Source organism: Anomalospiza imberbis, chromosome 9 (genome assembly GCF_031753505.1).
Source record: "Anomalospiza imberbis isolate Cuckoo-Finch-1a 21T00152 chromosome 9, ASM3175350v1, whole genome shotgun sequence".
Classification (NCBI taxonomy): Eukaryota; Metazoa; Chordata; class Aves; order Passeriformes; family Viduidae; genus Anomalospiza; species Anomalospiza imberbis.
The window spans coordinates 30,764,641-30,783,721 of record NC_089689.1 but is presented as its reverse complement, the minus strand read 5'-3'; the positions used below and the strand labels follow the sequence as shown (position 1 = coordinate 30,783,721).

General features: G+C 46.8%; 1 protein-coding gene across 10 annotated transcripts in view; it reads left to right on the top strand.

Moving 5' to 3' along the window:
• LRRC7 (leucine rich repeat containing 7) overlaps positions 1-19,081 on the top strand; it is a 107,391-nt gene that overhangs the window by 69,082 nt on the left and 19,228 nt on the right. For all 10 annotated transcript variants that reach the window (XM_068198985.1, XM_068198986.1, XM_068198981.1 and 7 more), the window contains 6 exons: positions 1,135-1,264; positions 2,085-2,200; positions 7,794-7,863; positions 9,588-9,687; positions 10,916-11,040; positions 13,809-14,009. In XM_068198985.1, coding sequence (XP_068055086.1) covers positions 1,135-1,264; positions 2,085-2,200; positions 7,794-7,863; positions 9,588-9,687; positions 10,916-11,040; positions 13,809-14,009 — 742 coding nt within the window. The remainder of the gene's footprint in view (positions 1-1,134; positions 1,265-2,084; positions 2,201-7,793; positions 7,864-9,587; positions 9,688-10,915; positions 11,041-13,808; positions 14,010-19,081) is intronic.

Below are 19,081 nucleotides of genomic sequence, written 5' to 3'. Positions count from 1 at the left end.
AGCCTTTCCAAGGAACCCCTTCCCTGATCCCTTTGGCTTCCCAGTTACAGGGAAGTTCTGAGGGCTCCCTGGGAGGAACAGCAATCTCTGCCTTCATTTGGCATCATATCTGAAGGCTGAAAGATCTTCCTAATTAAGAAACTGAAGTAAAGGTAAATTAGATACAGAGTGAAGACCCAATCCTGCAGCTGAGACTCCTGTGAATCCTACAGAACGAGGTCTGTGGAAGGTGTGATCAGAGCTAAACTTCTTATCAGATCCACCCAAATATTTGGGAAAAAAACCAGTGAATCCTCTGACAAGTCCCTAAGGCAGTGGACAGGGAGATGGGAAATTTTAGGAAGAAATGATTGGCTGTTGTTTAACCTTATTCTGATTAAAGTACTTGAGAGTAAGAGCAAGGGGGAAAGTGAGGAGCAAGGGGGACAGAGGAGCTGGGTGGTGGCACTTGTGGTGCTCACACAACTTTCACTTGAAAGATTTTAATTTGCTGTCTCATTTTAGAAGAAGATTAGGAAATATTTCTTCAGAATATTTTTATGTATGTCTATAACCTGTATATTTAATATATATCTATTTGTATAACTCACTCTGTAATGTGTAGTACATCCATATATTCCCACTGGAATATATTCCCACTCCCCCTCAGTGGTGTCTGGTGACCCAGATCCCAGACCTTCAACCCTTAAACCTGTTAACAAACATTAAATTCTTGGTCCCATGACCTTGGTTGCCCTGATCTCTGTCTGAAGTCCTTGGAATTCTTCCCCATGTTCTTCAATATCCTCAATATCCCAGAAGATCTGAACGGTAGCACAGGCAAACCAGGTGGCCTTAAAGTGGGTTCCAAAAATCCCGTTGTTATAGACTTCTGCCAGGGAAATCATGGAATGATTTGGGTTGGGATGGACCTCAGAGCCCACCCAGTGCCACCAGGGACACCTTCCACTGTCACAGGCTGCTCCAGCCTGGCCTGGGACACTTCCAGGGATCCAGGGGCAGCCCCAGCAGATCTCCCCTGGATGTCCCCTCTCAGGGCTGGTGGCGCCTGGAGCTGGTGAAGCTCCCAGAGGTTTGGGGCTGTTTGGAGGTGCAGTCCCTGCACGGCCACTAACCAGGGGTTTCCCCTTCCAGCTTGTCCCTGCTGGAGGAATTCGACTGCAGCTGCAACGAGTTGGAGTCGCTGCCCTCCACCATCGGGTACCTGCACAACCTGCGCACCCTGGCCGTGGACGAGAACTTCCTCCCGGAGCTGCCCAGAGAAGTGAGCGGCTCCCCGTGCCCCATTCCAGGCTGGGATGTCCTGTGGGACCCAGCATCCCATCCCTGGGATGTCCTGTGGGACCCAGCATCCCATCCCATCCCATCCCTGGGATGTCCTGTGGGACCCAGCATCCCATCCCATCCTTGGAATGTCCTGTGGGACCCAGCATCCCATCCCATCCCATCCCTGCCCTGGGATGTCCTGTGGGATCCAGCATCCCATCCCATCCCATCCCTGGGATGTCCTGGGGGACCCAGCATCCCATCCCATCCCATCCCTGCCCTGGGATGTCCTGTGGGATCCAGCATGCCATCCCTGGGATGTCCTGTGGGATCCAGCATGCCATCCCATCCCTGCCCTGGGATGTCCTGTGGGACCCAGCATCCCATCCTTGGAATGTCCTGTGGGATCCAGGATCCAGCATGCCATCCCTGGGATGTCCTGTGGGATCCAGTATCCCATCCCATCCCTGGGATGTCCCGTGGGACCCAGCATCCCATCCCTGCCCCCACAGACAGATCACTACTCTTTGTGGAATTGTCTGGGCGTGCAAGAGCAAACATTGCCGAGGTGCTGGGTGGTAAAGCTGAGCAGTAAGTCCATGGGAAGTTGGGAATATCCCTGTGAGGAGCAGTGTGAGGAACCCAGGCTTTCGCTGAGGTTCCTGCCAGCAGGAAAATGTCCTTTTCTGGCTGAATTTTGGATTTTCTGCCTTTTGTGGCTTCCAGTTAAAGCCAATTTAGGCACCTCCCGAAATGAAAAGTGATAATGAGCATTCCCAAATTTGAGGTTCCATCATTTGGCTTTTCCATTCCCGCAGATTGGGAGCTGTAAGAACGTGACTGTGATGTCCCTGCGCTCCAACAAACTGGAATTTCTGCCTGATGAGATTGGCCAGATGCAGAAGCTGAGGGTGTTAAATCTGAGTGATAACAGGTACAGTTCACAGCGTTGTTTTTTTAGCCAATTTAAGATTTTTTCTTTTAATTTAAACTTTTCCTTTAAGGTCTTTATTAATATAATTTCTCTGAAATATATTTTAAAATTTAAAAATATCTTTAGAATTCTAGTTTTAAAATAGCATCATTATCATTTAGTTTATTTAAACTCTAAGGAAAGATTCTTGGTTGTTTTTTCTTAATCTTTATGGTTTGGTCTCAGCTCCTTTGACATCCAAGGGAAAACTTCAAGAAAACTGAATAAGGCAAAAATCTGGATCTTGATGTGTTTTAATAGCTTCAAACCCATTTCCTCCTTTTATCTCCTGCTATTTCCATGCCCAAAAAATGAGATATTGTCTATTGACTTGTAATATTTAATGATTAAAAAGCTGATACCCAGGGAACCAGGAAACAGGAATTATCCTGCATCCACTGAAATCCAAAGAACATTTTTAATTTCCTTCAGCAGATTTTTTTTTTTTTTTGTCAAACCCCAGATTCATTTGTCCTTATGCACGGGACTGTGCTTAGATGAGAAACAAAATGCTTCGAATGAGCTGTCCTTGATCCCTGTCCTGTGCTGCCACTGGCACGTGGAAAATCTGAATTTCCTTGGGATTCACCCGTGTGGATGTGCCAGGAGTGTGGTGATTTGCAGTATCAGCACAGGTTTGCTGGGCAGTGCAGGATGTAGGGGGGTGAATTCCATTTTCTCTCCAGGAGTTGCCATCCACACTCAGCAAAAATTAGGGAAGGATTTCCCAGCCCAGTTTCATTGCTGAGATCCAGGTTGAACATGAAAAGATAAGTTACATAAAGGCATGGAGAACCCCCTGGAATATTGTTTCAAATTCCTTCATTCCGTTCCGTTCTGTCCTGCATTCCAATTCCGCTGCACAACTCCATCCTGTCCCAAATCCAGTGGATTTCCAGGTGGATGTCCCCAAGGCTGGTCCCTCCTCTGCCCTGTGGGGACACAAAGGAGGGGGCCTGGGGCAGAGGACAGTGCTGATCCAGGATTTCTTGGGAGTAAGGAATGCAGGGAGCCTTCCCTGGCACGTTAAACCACCCTGAGCAGGGTCACTGCCCCCTTTTCCAACCAGGAATTGTGCCAGGAGTTTGAGATGGGGAAGCAGGAAGCTGTTGGGAGGTATTTGGGGTTTTTTCCCATTTTTTTTCCCCAGTGATTTTCCTGCTGGTTCCATCACTGGTGTGTAGGGACTGACTGGGATGCTGAGGTGGGACAGGGGGAGGCAGCTCAGGGGCAGGCAGGGCTCCCCACCTTGCTGGGTTCCAGCAGAATTCCAGCCCCCTGCCCAGCTGGGAGAGGACTGGGGCTTCCACTGGAGAGGAAGGGGATTATGGGACCAGTATCCCAGAAATGTGCTGTTCCATGGGGAGGGATGTGGTGTCCCAAGGGGTGGGATGTGGTGTTCCATGGCTGGAATGGCGTGTTTCTTCCACGGGTGGGATGTGGTGTTCCACGGGGTGTTCCATGGGATGGAATGTAGTGTTTGTTCCATAGGGTGGAATGTGATGTTTCATGGGTGGGATGTAGTGTTCCATGGGATGGAACGTAGTGTTTGTTCCATGGGATGGAATGGGGTGTTCCATGTTGTGGGATGTGGTGTTCCATGGCTGGGATGTGGTGTTCCATGGGGTGGAATGTAGTGTTTGTTCCATGGGATGGAATGTGGTGTCCCACGGGGTGGGATGTGCCATTCCATGGGGTGGAATGGGGTGTTCCATGGGGTGGAATGTGGTGTTTGTTCCATGGGATGGAATGCGGTGTTCCATGGGGTGGGATGTGATGTCCCATGTTGTGGGATGTGGTGTTTGTTCCATGGGTGGGATGTGATGTTTGTTCCATGGGTGGGATGTGGCAGCTGTGCCCTTCCCACTCCCCCTCAGTGGTGTCTGGTGACCCAGATCCCAGACCTTCAACCTTTAAACCTGACTGAATTGTCTTTAAACCTGGTGGAATCATCTCCTCTACTTTTCTGGAGTGGTTTGGGAAGTGAGTCTTTCCAAAATTTTCCTCCTCTGTTGCTCCCAGCTCCAGCTGAGTTTGAACATTGCCCTGCTGAGATGTTGGGATAATTCTTTTGCCATGGAACTTCCCACCTCAATGAAAACTAAAAAGTTCTGACATTCTGCACCAAAGAGTTTGGATTAAGTCTGGACACCTCCCTAATGTTGGATTTTTAGTGATTTTTTTTACTTTCTGTGGTCCCAGCTTCACTTCCCTCACCATTCCAGCAATCCCTGTTGTTCCTTTGGATGAGCCCACACGTTCACACCAAAGAGAGCTGGGGCTCCACTTCCTGCTGGAACATTCCTGTGTCCCCACAGCACCTCTGGCCCTCTGATGTTCCCTGGACCTGGCAGAGGAGGGAGATCCCAGGAGCTCTTTCCCTGGAGCCCTTGGAAGAAGGGACACGTTTTGCTCGGGGGGAATCGGTGTCTGAGCCTCTCTCCGGAGCATTTTGGATCGGGGGGCTGATGGGAATCCCAGATTCCATTCTGCTCAGGGGAATCAGTGTCTGAGTCCTTCTCTGGCACTTTTTAGATTTCTGATCTTTGCTACTACAGACCTTCACTCTGTTCCATGTCTTCTCCTCATCTCTGGATGTTGGGACTTGCTGATCTTTGAATTTCGGGATTTCCTTCAAACTCCCATGTTGGAATTCCACTTAACCCAAGGCAATGCCTCCAGCTTTCCTCCCCCATGCCACACCCTCTAAGCTGTGCCCAAACTTCTCATCTCCACACCTGGGAGTCCTCTCTCCTTTTATCTTCCCAGCTCCAAACCGTTCCAAAAGGAATGCAGGATTCTCTCAGCTCTGCCCAGCAGAGCCAGCAGGGGTTGATCTGGATCCAGAAGGTGCCCGTGGTGAGGTGCTTGTGCAGGAGCAGCTCTGTGGAAGCTCTGGGAGCTCCAGCTCATCTCGAATTTCTCCCAGGTGGCTGCTTGGCCTCAGGCGCTCATGGGAGTCTGGAAATCCCAAATTCCTTACCAGTAACCGGTGTCCCTGTCCAGCCACAAACACCTTGTCTCCCAACTGCTTCTCCTCTCTCCTCAGAGTCCTTCCAGGTCTGAGCCCTGTGATTGAGAGGTAGAATTGTTAGAAAAGTCCATTTGGGCTACACTTCCCACAGAGCCTCGGTTACTGGTAAGTGACCTTTCTTTTAGTTCCAGATTGTTCTTAAAGAGCTGAGAGAGCCCCCACCTCCTGCTCTTGAAAGGACTGAGAGAAACCCCTCTTTCTGTTCCTAAAGAGCTGAGAGAAGCCCCCTTTCTGTTCCTAAAGGGACTGAGAAAATCCCCTCTTACTGTTCCTAAAGGGGCTGAGAGAAACCCCCCTTTCTGCTCCTAAAAGGACTGAGAATCCCCCCATTCTATTCCTAAAGGGAGTGACAGAATCCCCCTCTTTCTATTCTTAAAGGGCTGAGTGAATCCCCCTTCCTGTTCCTAAAGAGCTGAGATAACCCTCTATTTCTGTTCCTAAAAGGACTGAGAGGATCCCCTCTTTCTGTTCCTAAAGAGCTGAGATAACCCCCTCTTTCTGTTCCTAAAAGGACTGAGAGAACCCCCTCTTTCTGTTCCTAACGAGCTGAGATAACCCCCTCTTTCTGTTCCTAAAAGGACTGAGAGAACCCCCTCTTTCTGTCCTAAAAGAGTTGAAAGAATCCCCCCTTTCTGATCCTAAAGAGCTGAGTGAATTCCCCCTTCCTGTTCCTAAAGGAGCCAAGAGAATTCCCCACTTTCTGTTCCTAAAAGGGCTGAGAGAACCCCCCCCTGCTTCCAGTTCCTAAAACAGCTGAGCGAATTCCCCATTCCCATTCTTAAAGAGCTGAGTGAATTCCCCTTTTCTGTCCTAAAAGAGCTGACAGAATCCCCCCTTCTGTCTGTGCTTCTGGGGTCCCTCCCGCACAAGTCAGAAAAGCTCCTCAGACCTCACCATCCATCCCCACAAATTCCATTCCCTTTGTCCTTTCCTCCTCCTGGTCAGGAATTAGGATTTAGTCAGGGTGTTTGCACGTGTGTTTCTACAGATGAAGAATTTTTCCTGCACTGCACAATTTAAAAGCAAAAAAAAAAAAAAATTGTGTTAGAAAAAGAGGCTGGGGCTTGGCTTGGCTGGAAATGTCCAAAGCCCAGCAAGGATTTTGGGTGCTCCCCATCCTTGTGCTCGAGTTTGAGGTTTTTCCTTTCAAAAACTTTAAAATCAGGCCTTGTTTGATGTTTAAAAGTTGTATCCAGGGGTCTTGGCAAAGCAAATGTAAAATGCAGAGTTCTGTGATTGGTTGGGAATGGAAGTGGAAGATCAGCATGGAATGTTCTTGTCCCACATCATTCCAAGGGGTGTGGCCAGTTCTTCTCCCTCTGATTCCCAGCTCTCCACTCGAGTTCCCAGGAGCGTCCCAGTGCCCTCCCAGAGGCACCTTTCCATCTAGTCCTGACTTTTGTGTTCCATTCTGAGGTGCCCAGAAACGTGGGAATCTCTTCCGTGGGATGCAGGGTCTGAGTCTGGCACAAAAGGGCTTTTCCTCCTGATTTTTCCCAAGTCCCATTTAGGATTTTGTTTTTCCAATGCTCCTTCAACTCCCAGGAGCTGGGAGAGCCTCAGTCCATGGCTGGGCCAGGCCAAGTGTTGGGAAAGAGCAGGGTTAGGTGGGAACTGGGAAGGAATTCTTGGATGTGGAGGTGGGGACGCCCTGGAATGGAATTCCCAGATTTGCCATGGCTGCTCCATCCCTGGGAGTGTCCAAGGCCAGGCTAGAGCAGCCTGGGATCGTGGAAGGTGTCCCTGCCCATGGAACAGTGTGATGGGATGGGATGGGATGGGATGATGGGATTTGAGGTCTCTCCCAACCCAAACCATCCTGGATTCCATGGTTCTATAAAACACCCTGTTCAGAAGGAGTTATGGCAAAAGCTTCAATGAAGATTCCACAAATATCCTGTCATCCATTCCCATTCCCACTCCCAGATCCCTTTTAGGAAATCGTGTTTAAATGCTGATTTTGTCTTTTTCCCTGCTCCATTTCATTTTGTCATTTAGGTTCACTATGGATATTTATATTATTTTAATCTTTGGTCTGATGTTCTGACAAAAATTAATTTTCCATCATCTTGGAATATTTCTGTTCCAGATCTCCAGTGTCCAATAAAGGGAGCTCTGTGAGTGCCACTGAGGTTCCTCTAAACCTCCCTGGGACCACGATTTCTTTTCTTTTTTCTGTCTTATAGGTGTGATTTTATTACACTATAACCAAAAGAAAATATCAGTTTCTCCTCAGTACCAAAGGATGTGGTGTCAGCAGTTCTACTTTCCAAACAGAACTCTTGATGTGGAATATTAATCAGATATAATAAAAATAAAAATAAACATAAAAATATAAATAGGAACAATAGGAATAACAATAACAGGCACATTGATAAAATATTGCATTTTAGTAAAACTGATTTTAAAACGCAGTGAAATTTTAGTTATTTCAGTGTGATAAACATGCTGCATACAAATCTTTAAATAAATTTTTTTGGAAATAAAGGATTCAATTTGTCCCAATATTCTCCTTTACAGACTGAAGAATTTGCCCTTCACTTTTACCAAACTCAAAGAACTGGCAGCCTTGTGGCTTTCTGACAACCAGGTAATGCCTTTCAGTATTCCCATTTTCCTTAGGAAAGGGGCTGTCATTGAACCCTGTCACTCAATACAAGATTTAGAAGAATTTTGGAAGGGTTTGCTCCCAGTCCAGCTGTAGATTTCCGTATCCAGCCATAAATCCTGCTGGGTGTCATTTTTTACCATGGAAAAATCACTTTTGCAGGATTTATTTTACCAGGATCAGCTTCTGCCTCCTCAACAAAGTAGTAAATAAAGGGCAAAAGTAGCACGGGAGTATTTTTGAAGTAGAAACCCAAGATGTTTGTTCCCAAACTCGTTATTATCCTGTTCCCACCCTCTGCTCCATCTGCTCCTCTCTCCTTGGCTTCCTCTTCCCTTTTCCCACCCATTCTCCCATCCCTGCACATTTTAAACTCCACTGCAGTCAGGGGGGGTTCAAACAAGTCAAAGCTGCACAAGGACTCTGGGTCTTGCTTTGGATAGAACTCATTTCTGTGCCTTTGAAATCTGAGGAGGCCTTTCTTTGTTCCAGGACTCTGGTTTATAGCAGGTATTCTTTGGGATTCTATTTTAAATCGAATTATGCAACAGGAACCCTGAGAAATGCAACGGTTCCAGCAGCAGCTGCGCCCTAAAATAAGTCTGAAATGTACATTTAGTTTTAGAGCCGAGCCAAAAGTGTGAAAGCTGAAAGATGGGGGGGGGGGTAATAGAAAAACATTATTAATTTTTAATGTGTAAAATGAGGAATCTTGGGGTTTTTTTCCCCTCTGATTTGCATTTTAAAAAATAACATTGCCTGGCTGTGCAGCCCAGGCACAGAACACCCCCAGCCCTTAAAATATACAACATTTTCCAGCATTTTGGCTTTCCTGTGGCATAGCAAGGATTGATTTCCACTCTCTGGGCTGTGACAGTCGCTCCTGGACCAGAGTGACTTTGGGTGATCAAACATCCCCAGCTGCAGTCAAGCACAGCAGGAATTCCCAGGGAATGCTCCTTGGGAGTTCTGCTGTGCCCTGCACCAGGTTTACTCCCGGTGAGCTGCCAGCCACCAGGAATTTACTCCTCATCGTTCATTAACTCTTCGTTAGGCCTGGCTTGAAACGCATCCCAAGGGGTGTTTAAGTGTGCAGTGCCAGGTCTGCTCCCTGATCCTTTTCCCTCGGAGCACCAGGCAGGATTGCCCGTGTCCCGTTCCGCTGGCAATGCCAGGAATCGCAGGAGTCAGGGGAGGCACAGGGGGCTGCACGCTCCTGCAGCCCCCCGGGAGTCTGTGCTCCTGCACAGCTGCAGCCAGCCTGGTGCTCCCTGCGCAGGGCAAGCTGGATCCTGCCCAGCTGCCAGGCTATGGATAGAGTCAGTTCAGTCAGAGAGAAAAGGAGAGAGATTTCTGCCAGGCTAAGCCTGGGAAAAAGTCTGAGAGGGATGTAAACAATCTATGATCTCTCTTTCTGTTCACATTGTGTATAGATCTGTTCTACCACACTGACCTAAGTCCAGGGTACCAATCAGGTGAAATGTTTTCACTCTAAGACCAATGGAATTAATGTTCGCGGTGTTCTCTACAAAAGAGCGATGTACTTTGAATAAATGGATCATTTTTGCCTTCTGAACTTGGAGTCATTTTATCCCCGTCCCTGCCTCAACAGCGACACCAGGAATGAATGGACATGTTCCCATTCTATTGTTGTTTATTATTATTATTATTATTAATAATTGTTATTGTTGTCCCTTTCCCCGCAGTCCAAGGCTCTGATCCCGCTGCAGACCGAGGCGCACCCCGAGACCAAGCAGCGCGTGCTCACCAACTACATGTTCCCCCAGCAGCCCCGCAGCGATGAAGGTACAGCCCAGCAGCTCCTTCTCGGGGAGGGCAGGGACAGGAGGGCTCGGCCCTGGCCCCACTGGCACGCCAGGGCCACGGGGACATCCCTGGTTTGGCCCACATGGAGGAATCCTGGGATTCCCAGGCTCTCAGACTGACATTCTCTGATTTACACTTTCAGAATGGCATTTCCACGTTGACATTTTCTGGTTTGCACTTTCAGATTTATACTTTCAGGCTGACATTTTCTGATTTACATTTTCAGACTGACATTTTCTGATTTATGCTTTCAGGCTGACAGATTTTCTGATTGACAATTTCAGACCGACATTCTCTGATTTACAATTTCACACTGACATTTTCTGATTGACACTTTCAGACTGACATTTTCTGACTCACGTTTTCACATTGACATTTTCTGATTTACAATTTCAAATTTATACTTTCAGACTAACATTCTCTGATTTACCATTTCAGACTGACAATTTCTGACTCACACTTTCAGACTGCATTTTCTGATTCACATTTTCGCATTGACATTTTCTGATTTAAAATTTCAGATTTATACTTTCAGGCTGACATTTTCTGATTCACATTTTCAGGCTGGCATTTTCTGATTCACAATTTCAGACTGGCATTCTCTGCTTTACAATTTCAGACTGACATTTTCTGATTCACAATTTCAGACTGACATTTTCACATTGACTTTTTCTGAGTTACACTTTCAGATTTACACTTTCAGACTGACATTTGCTGACTCACATTTTCAGACTGACAGATTTTCTGATGCACAATTTCAGACTGGCATTTTCTGATTGACACTTTCAGACTGGCATTTTCTGGTTGACACTTTCACCCTGATGTTTCCTGAACCCCTTTTGTTTTCAGAGAGGCTTTGCAGGAGCAGTGTGAGCCCAGCTCTGGGTGTGCACACACCGGGAATTGCTGGCTCCAGACAGGAGCTGGGGATGTGCAGTCCATGGTGTGGGGGCTCAGGGCTCCCAAACTTGGCTGGATTGAGGCTCTGCTCCCCCGCCAGCTCCACTAAATTCACATTTTCACACTGCCCCTCTGCTCCAGGGCTGCCCCCAGCCCTGGTGGTGCTTCCCACCACTCTCATCACACTTTTATTCACAACCCTGGAGTGGTTTCTCAGTTCCCCCTGGAGTTTTCAAACAGTCACCCAGGTGACCAACAAGGAAAATCCGTTCGGATCATCCCCACCTCCCTTTCCAACTCCCTGCAGATTTCCAGTCAGACAGTGACAGCTTTAACCCCACTCTGTGGGAGGAGCAGAGGCAGCAGAGAATGACTGTGGCCTTTGAATTCGAGGACAAGAAGGAAGAGGAGGAGAATCCAGGGAAAGTCAAGGTGAGTACTGCTGGATTTATTCTGGGATTCATTTGTTGTGGGCAGGGTTCAATATGCAGGTCTTGAATTGAGCTGGGTTTGTGTTTGAATGTCAGATTCCTGCTCTGTCCCAAGGGAATTGAGACAGAATTACTGTCCCACGTTTTATTTACAGATTATAGATAATAAATTATATTATTAATCATATAATTATATATTATATAGAAATTATATTGAAATATGATTAATTATATTATATATAATGATATATTCATTATAATTATATGTTAATTATATAGAAATTATATATATAATTTACAGAATATTATATGATATGATTTTAATTATATTATATCATATTTTATCATATCACGTCATATTATATTTATATTATATTATATTATATTATATTATATTATATTATATTATATTATATTATATTATATTATATTATTTATTATATTATGTTTATTATATTATATTTATTATATTCCTACAGAATTACTGTCCAACCACTGCTTTTTCAGGAATATTTGAATCCCATAGGGGATCCCATATTCCTCTCAAAGCAGAAGTCAGCAAGGGCTTTGCAGCCTCATGGAAAGGGCATCACCTGTGAAAAATGAAGTTCAAAGCATGAGCTTCCTCCCCCAGTTCCATGAAATGAATCCCTCAATCAGCTGCACTGTCAGGAGGGTATTTTGAAACCTGTCAGCCTTTGCATGGCATGGAAATCTCTCTTTTTTGAATAATAACAAGGAATTATCCCACACTTCAACCCTGCAGATTTCTAACTCTGGCAGAACACCCAGGGTAAAATGCAGGGTCAGAGATAAAATCATCTGAGGAGGTTTAAGTCGGATTTTACTTCTTTAATTAACAGTTCTCTCGTCAACGGCATTTTAACACCCCGTTGAAAACTTGGTGGAAATTCTTGATTTTTCTTTCCAATATTTTTCCCAGCTGGGAATTTCTCTCCAGCTCCTCTGCCCAGAGCTAATGGACTCTTCTGCTTTAGTGAAACAGAAAATGAAGCCAAAAGCAGCCTTCACCTCACAATAAATAAATTAGAGTGGAATTTTCCCCTTGATGAATTGCAGGTTTATGGGTCATGCATGGAAAACAGCATCTGGGACAGTTTTCTGTTGTTCCACAACTTTTATCAGAATTTTCCCTGGGGGTGACATGGCTGGAGGTTTCAACATGAACATTTTTAGCAGTTTCACCAGAGCTTTAAGGGATAAATTTAAATAAACATAAATTCTCAACAGGCAGTAACCACCAACACTGCAGCATTTCATAACAGCAGAAGAAGTTTTCACTTTTTATCTCTCATCAAACTGAACTTTCAGCCAGGCAGATGCTAAAATAGATTTGATAATTGGGATTGTCCAATGGCTTTTTTCCATCAAGGATTTTGAGCTTCTGAAAATTCTGTCTTTGGGGTCAGGCTGCTTTTGATGTAGCCCTGGCAGGGGATTGGCAGGGAGCACAGATTTCCTCTGGGATGGGGAATGTGGATCAGTGAGGGAAAGATCTGCATCCCACTGCTGTCCCCTACCAGGGCTGCAGGAGTTTGGCAGTTTGATGTTAATGAAAATTAATACTCCCAGGGAGGTGCAACTCCTGCTGAAATCCCAGTTTGGGGTTGTCTGTCTCATCCCAGCCTCCCGTTCCTCCTCCCTGGCTGATTCCTGAGGATTTGCTCTGTGCCTTGCCCTCAAGCCATGGCCTGGGCTCTGGGAGACACCAAGTGCCTCATTAGGCCACTCCTGAGCGCAGTTTCATTCAGCCATAATTGAAGCAGGGCTTTTAGTGCTGCTTTCCAGACTTCATCTGTCTTCTTCTGTTGGAATTCTTTATTAAAAGTGACATCCCGCTCACAGATTTTAACATTTTCTGTTCTACCCCGTGATGTTTACTCTCCCCTGGTTCGGATCTGGATGCCAGCACTTGACACGGTTTTATTTACCAAATCAATCATGCTTTTGCCTCTGAAATATTCCTATGGACAGACCATTTTCAGCTAAATCCAAAAGTGTGGTTTTCCTACTCGCTGGGAATTTGAATGCGGCAGCTCTGGCAGGGAGCTATTCAAATCAGCTCACCTACACCACGAGGTAAAAGCTGCTGTGTGCTCAATTCCAGATCCTTTATCACCAGCAGGAATTTGAACTTTCCCACCCTCATCACCCTGACACGCTCTGGGAAAGTTGGGAAGTTCAGATGTGGTGTTCTCCAGGAGATCTGTGGTTCTGGCACTCAGTAAAACTCAGGCAGGCCTTGGGGGCTCCCTGGAGAACTCTGGCTCTGTTCTCCTGTGCCAGAAAAGAGCCACAGACACCCGGCTGCGTGTGAGCATCATCCATCTCCGGGAGCCAGTGGCTCCCAGAGGACCAGATCCTGCTCTCAGCTGCCATCCATAATTCACATTAATTGAGTACACGGAGCGTGGCTGAATTAATTCTGCATTTACAGCAGGATTGTTTGGGAAGGCGTGATGGGATGTGTCAGCAGAGCTACCAATACCCTCCCAGGGGGAGAGATGGGCCTGCAGGGAACAATTCCATCCCTTATTTTATGGCCCTGGGATTGCATTCGATGCTGACAAAGAGGGAATGAGCAAATTTGAGTCCTTAAACTCCTCAAACTCCCCAAACAGACCAACCAAACCTCGAGGAAAGCGCCCTCAGCCCAGAACTGCAACCAGGCTTTCCTTTGCGCTCTGTTTCCTTCCTGTGCTTCTGCTTCCATTCCTAACTCCAACTCCTCGTTTCCCGGCTACTCAGGTTGAGATAAACCTCAAACGTTACCCCACGCCATACCCCGAGGATCTGAAGAACATGGTGAAATCTGTGCAGAACCTGGTGAGCAAGCCCAGCCTGGGCGTGCGGCCCGAGAACTCGGCCCCAGCCGCCAACGCGGACCCCACGGGCAAGGACAAGTACGAGCACAAGTGGCCCCTGACCCCCAAGGAGATCTCCGTGGAGGTACTGTGAAGGACCCTTGCTCCTCTCCAGAATTCCAGGCTCTTTTTCAGGGTTTTGAAGACCCAGAGGATGTTTTGATCCACTGGGAGCCTCAGACCCGAGAGTTCCTTGTTCCGCCTGTGAAGTTTTATGTTGACTTGCTGGGTTGCATTCAGGTTTAGATTGAGCTGCTGAGTTTTGTCCAGTTTTAGACTGCATTGCTGTTTTTCCCAGTGCTGCTGAATTTTTGGGTTGAACTCTCCCCAGATGGGAGTTTTGCTGTGGATTTCTCCCAGCACTCTGTTCCATTTCAAGGATGTGAGGCTGGCATGTGACAGGAGGATGGGCCCAGGCACCATTTCCATCCCATTTCATCTGTTCAAGACTCCTTGGGTCTGTGTGCCAGGAGGTTCTGCCCTTGGGATTGCTGCCAGGAGCAGGCATCCAATTAACCCTGCCCAGAGTTAATGAAGGCATCGGGAGAGCTCCTTCCAGTGCAGGGAGCAGCCCTGGATGCTGTGAGCTGCAGAATCCAGCTCTTCCTGGAGTGTTTGCCAAGCACAGGGACAAATCCTACCCCAGGATTAATCCCCACAAGGTGAATTCCTAAATCCTGCAGTCCTGCTGGAGCTTGATCTCATCTACCCCACCACAGGAGGGGAATCCCTTCCCATGGGAGCTGAAAAGCTTGGAGAGGTCTTGCAGGAATGCCAGCATTCCTGGAAGTCTTTGCAAAGCTTTAATGCTGAAAAGAAAGAAATGAGGAGAAACATTTTCCTTCTTTTTCACTGCTTTGTTATCTGAACGTTGTAATAAACTCCTTGTCCTTGAAACAGGAATATCCTTGAAATATCCCCTGTCCGTGGTCACTCCTGTGGGCAGGAATTGTTCTCCCTCTGATTTCCATGTCTTTGGCACAAATATTACACATTCAGCTGTAGCTGCTCTCTCAGCGCTGTGTTTTCTTTGCAGTCAAACATTTTCATTCCTTAAAAAAATAACCCCCCAAAGTTTTCTCCTCAAGTTGGCTTGGGGAGACTTCAACTCTAGGCACGATTTCAATTAGGACTAAAATATTGAAGTTAAATATTTAATTTCAACTAAAATTGTTCAGTTAAATCACTCATGTTTCCATCTAAATCTGAAATCTTCAATTCAACCATTATTCCCTTTTGCTCATTAAATTCTCACTGTGTAAATCTGGTCCTTGAACCAGCTGGTGACTCAGGCCATGAGTCTTGACATTCTGCTCTTGTTGCTGAATATATAGAATTTATTCAGTATTAGCTATCATTTGAACTTGAATATTCTCAACAGCTTTCTGTGGGTTTTTACTATCCCTACATGTTTCCATCTGGAGTTTGATCGATGTGGCCTGGCAGAGGTTTTAGGTGTTTGGTCTCGTGGCTGTGGCTGGCGGTGTGGCCTCCAGAAATCAGTGGTTTGTTAATATTTGTTAAAATAATGTTCATTTTGTCAATGAAAACATGGCCATCCCAGTGAGCTGAGCCCCAGCAGACTCCTGGGAGCTGGCAGAGCCAGGGAATGCATCTGAAGGGAGGAGGAGATGGCAGTGACACCACAAACATGGGATGCTGCTGGGGAGACATCCCTGGGGGGTGTGGATGCAGGAACCTCACAGAACTCTGCAGGAGAGCTGAGCTGCTGCAGCCAGAGCCTGGGGTGACTCCTGAAGTGCCTCTAAATAATGGGAGCGCAGTTCCCTCCCTCATTCTCTGCCACCGCAGAGCTGGGAGCTCCCCCTGTTCCCAAGTGCCAGCAGAGATGAGATTTCATCTCCTGTGTTGTCGTGGTGGAGATGGGGGAACTTTTCCAGATTTTCATTTCCCTGGAAGGGAGTCAAGAGTGGTACCACAACTATTCCAGCAGCTGAAGAGAAGAAAAGGGATGATCTTGTCCTTCCCAGACATTAGGAGGGGTTTTGAGCTCTAATCAGGGTGGTGCAGATCCATTTCCCTTTCCTTGGCTTCCTGCACCAGGATAAAACACACGGGAAGTGGAGGCAGAGTGTGAATGGATTTGTGAACAATATTGGCCTGATTTCAGTTGTAACCCATTAAATAAAACATAATTAAGCTCCATTTGCTTTGCAGATAATTAGCAGACAAACTCAAGCCTCGAGTTAAAGTGCACTTTGAAATTGCAGGTGTGTTGTGATGTAGCTAAAGGCTGAAGGCAGTTTCTGATCCCAGGTAATTGAATTTCAGGTGCAGTGCTCACTTTTCATCCTCAGATAAGCTGGTTTCTGATCTCTTTTGCCTTTTCCTGCAATTAATTTGCATGTGTCTCTTCAGAAACTGTTTCTAAATAATGAAAGGGAGCATCTGGAATGAGGAGCTGCATGTCAAATCCACTGTACCATCCTTCACCTCCATTCACAATAAGCAAACAATATCTTGATTAATCATCAATTAAAACAAACCTCTTCATCATACTAATTCTTTCTGGAAGATGTGAGTTTTGGCCAAAGAGGAGTCTGGGATTATTCAGGGAGTTGTGCTGCCTTTCCATGAGAAAAAATGAGGACTATCAAGATCAGCAAGTCAGGTCTTTATAGTTCCTGCTCTTGATGGGTTTGCATTGAGAATATCCCACATTTCCTCTGCCTCATCCCTTCCCAGAGCCCTGGGCTGCTCCAGGCAGATTCCAGGAGTCTGGTCATTCCAAACATTCTGTCCCTCCGGATTATAATTTAATGTTCTTGTGTTCTCAGCCCGAATATTTGGTGATATTTCTCTTGCCAGTTGTTTTAATGGTTTGTACCAGGTATTTTCTCCTCACCACAGTTCTCTGCCCTCTTCCTGCATCCTTCCCCAGTTAATCCTGAGAATAATCCTGAGGAATAATCTCCAGGCACCCACTCAACACAATTGCATTTATCTCTTCCCTTTCTCCTTGTAATTTTCTTCCTATTAGTGACCTTTTGGTTCTTCAGCTTGTAAGAAAAAGGTCCTCTTAAAGAAAGTGGAACTAAATGGAATATGATTTGGGGTTTTTACAGCGTATTTCACATATTCATGGCAGATTCACAAATGCCAGAGTGGTTCTTTCAAAAGTGCATTGGTTTTTGTTGGATAGCTGGGCTGGGGTTTGAAAAGAAAAGGAAAACACAATGAAATAGGGAACTTCATGCACCTGAAGTTCACCATCTTGTCAAAAATCAAACTGCTGGGTCTTCCTCTCTTCCAGCAAGGTGGGGGGGAAGCAGTTTAAGCTTCAAACTCCTGCAAGCTTCATGGCACAATATTGGGATTCCAGGTCCAAGCTAAAGAAACCAAAGAACCCCCCAAGAGCCCCCAGGCTGACCCTGAGCACAGCCCGAAATCACCTCTGGAGGCCCCGGGCAGGGAGGACCGAGCCCAAAGCTCAGAGGTACAGGCACACCTGGGCTGCTCAGGTGGAGAACTTCACCCTCTGCACTGCTCTGCACCCAGCACTGGGCTCCCACCAGTTTGTCCCACTGCACTGGGAAAGGGCTGTGGGAGTCACTGGGCACCTGGGGAGCACCAGGGAAGTCCTCTGCATGGGGAAGGGAAGGCTGGGCTGGGTCACTCCACGTGGGAATCACCATGGAACTGCCTGAAGAATCACAGAATCACAGAATGATGAGGTTGGAAGAGACCTCTAAGATCATCAAGTCCAACCCATGCCCTAACACCTCAACTAGACTACAGCACCAAGTGCCATGTCCAGTCTTTTTCTAAACCCATCCAGAGATGGTGACTCCACCACCTCCCTGGGAAGACAATTCCAGTACTTTATTATTCTTTCAGTGAAACATTTCTTCCTAATATCCAACCTGTACCTTCCCTGACGTAGCTGGAGGCTGTGTCCTCTTGTTCTGTCAGTGCTGCCCGGGGGAAGAGACCGACCCCACCTGTCCACAGCCTCCCTTGAGGGAGTTGTGGAGAGCCATGAGGTCACCTCTGAGCCTCCTCTTCTCCAGGATAAACACCCCCAGTTCCTCCAAACGTTCCTCACAGGGTTTGTGTTCCCAGCCCCTCTCCAGCCTCATTGCCTCCTCTGGACACGCTCAGGTGTCTCAGCGTCCTTCCCAAACTGAGGGGCCAGAGCTGGACACAGCACTCGAGGTGTGCCCTCACCAGCGCCGAGTACAGGGCAGAATGACCTCCCTGCTCCTGCTGGCCACACCATTCCTGATCCAGGCCAGGAGCCACTGGCCACCAAGGCACACTGCTGGCTCACATTCAACCAGCTGTCAACCAACACCCCCAGGTCCCTTTCCGCCTGGGCGCTGTCCAGCCACACTGTCCCCAGCTTGTAACATTGCAGGGCATTTTTGTGGCCAAATTAGCCCCGAGGGCGTTGGTTAAACTGAGGATGGCTCTTCTGGGAAGGCCCTGCCTCCAGTAGAACATCAGATACAGAGGGTTTGAAATAGCTCTGGTGTAAACAGAATTAAATTCTCCGAGGATAAATCACATGGCAAATGCTCCTACAAATCTCTGTCACTACAAAAAGTACTTAATGGCAGTAAACCCCTTGAAGTTTCCTCCTTGTAAGTGAAAGCAAGAAAATTTTTTATACCTTGTAGCATTAAACACTCTAGCAATGCAGATTTGGTTTGGGTACTCCAGTTTAAATTGTTTCTCTAATTATTACATCTCTCCCTCTTGCCTTCCCTCTCCAAACTCACTGGAGAACCTTTACAACCCGTCAGGGTACAGAAACCCTCCTCTGTCACCCATCCCTGTCTCCCCTGACACTCATCCTCCTCATCTCTGAGCTTTCTGCAGGGATGAAAAAAGCCCCAAAATTCCCTTGGTGCCTTCATTCCCTCCTGGCCACCCTAGGGGCCTAACTGTCCTAATTTAAAATGTCTCTTTCTAAGAATGAGTCCCACTTTCCTCCCCAGGTTTAACTGGGGTTATTTTCAGCACATGTCCTGTTGCACGGACTGTGTGAAGGTCAGGTGTGCTGAACCCTCAGGCAGAAGTTTATTAAATCCAAATAATTTTAATTTAGCCACAAACTCCTCAGAGGCAAAGCCATTTTAATTAAGTACAGCTCCAGGGACAGCTGAATCTCTGGAAGGACTCACCAGAAATAAC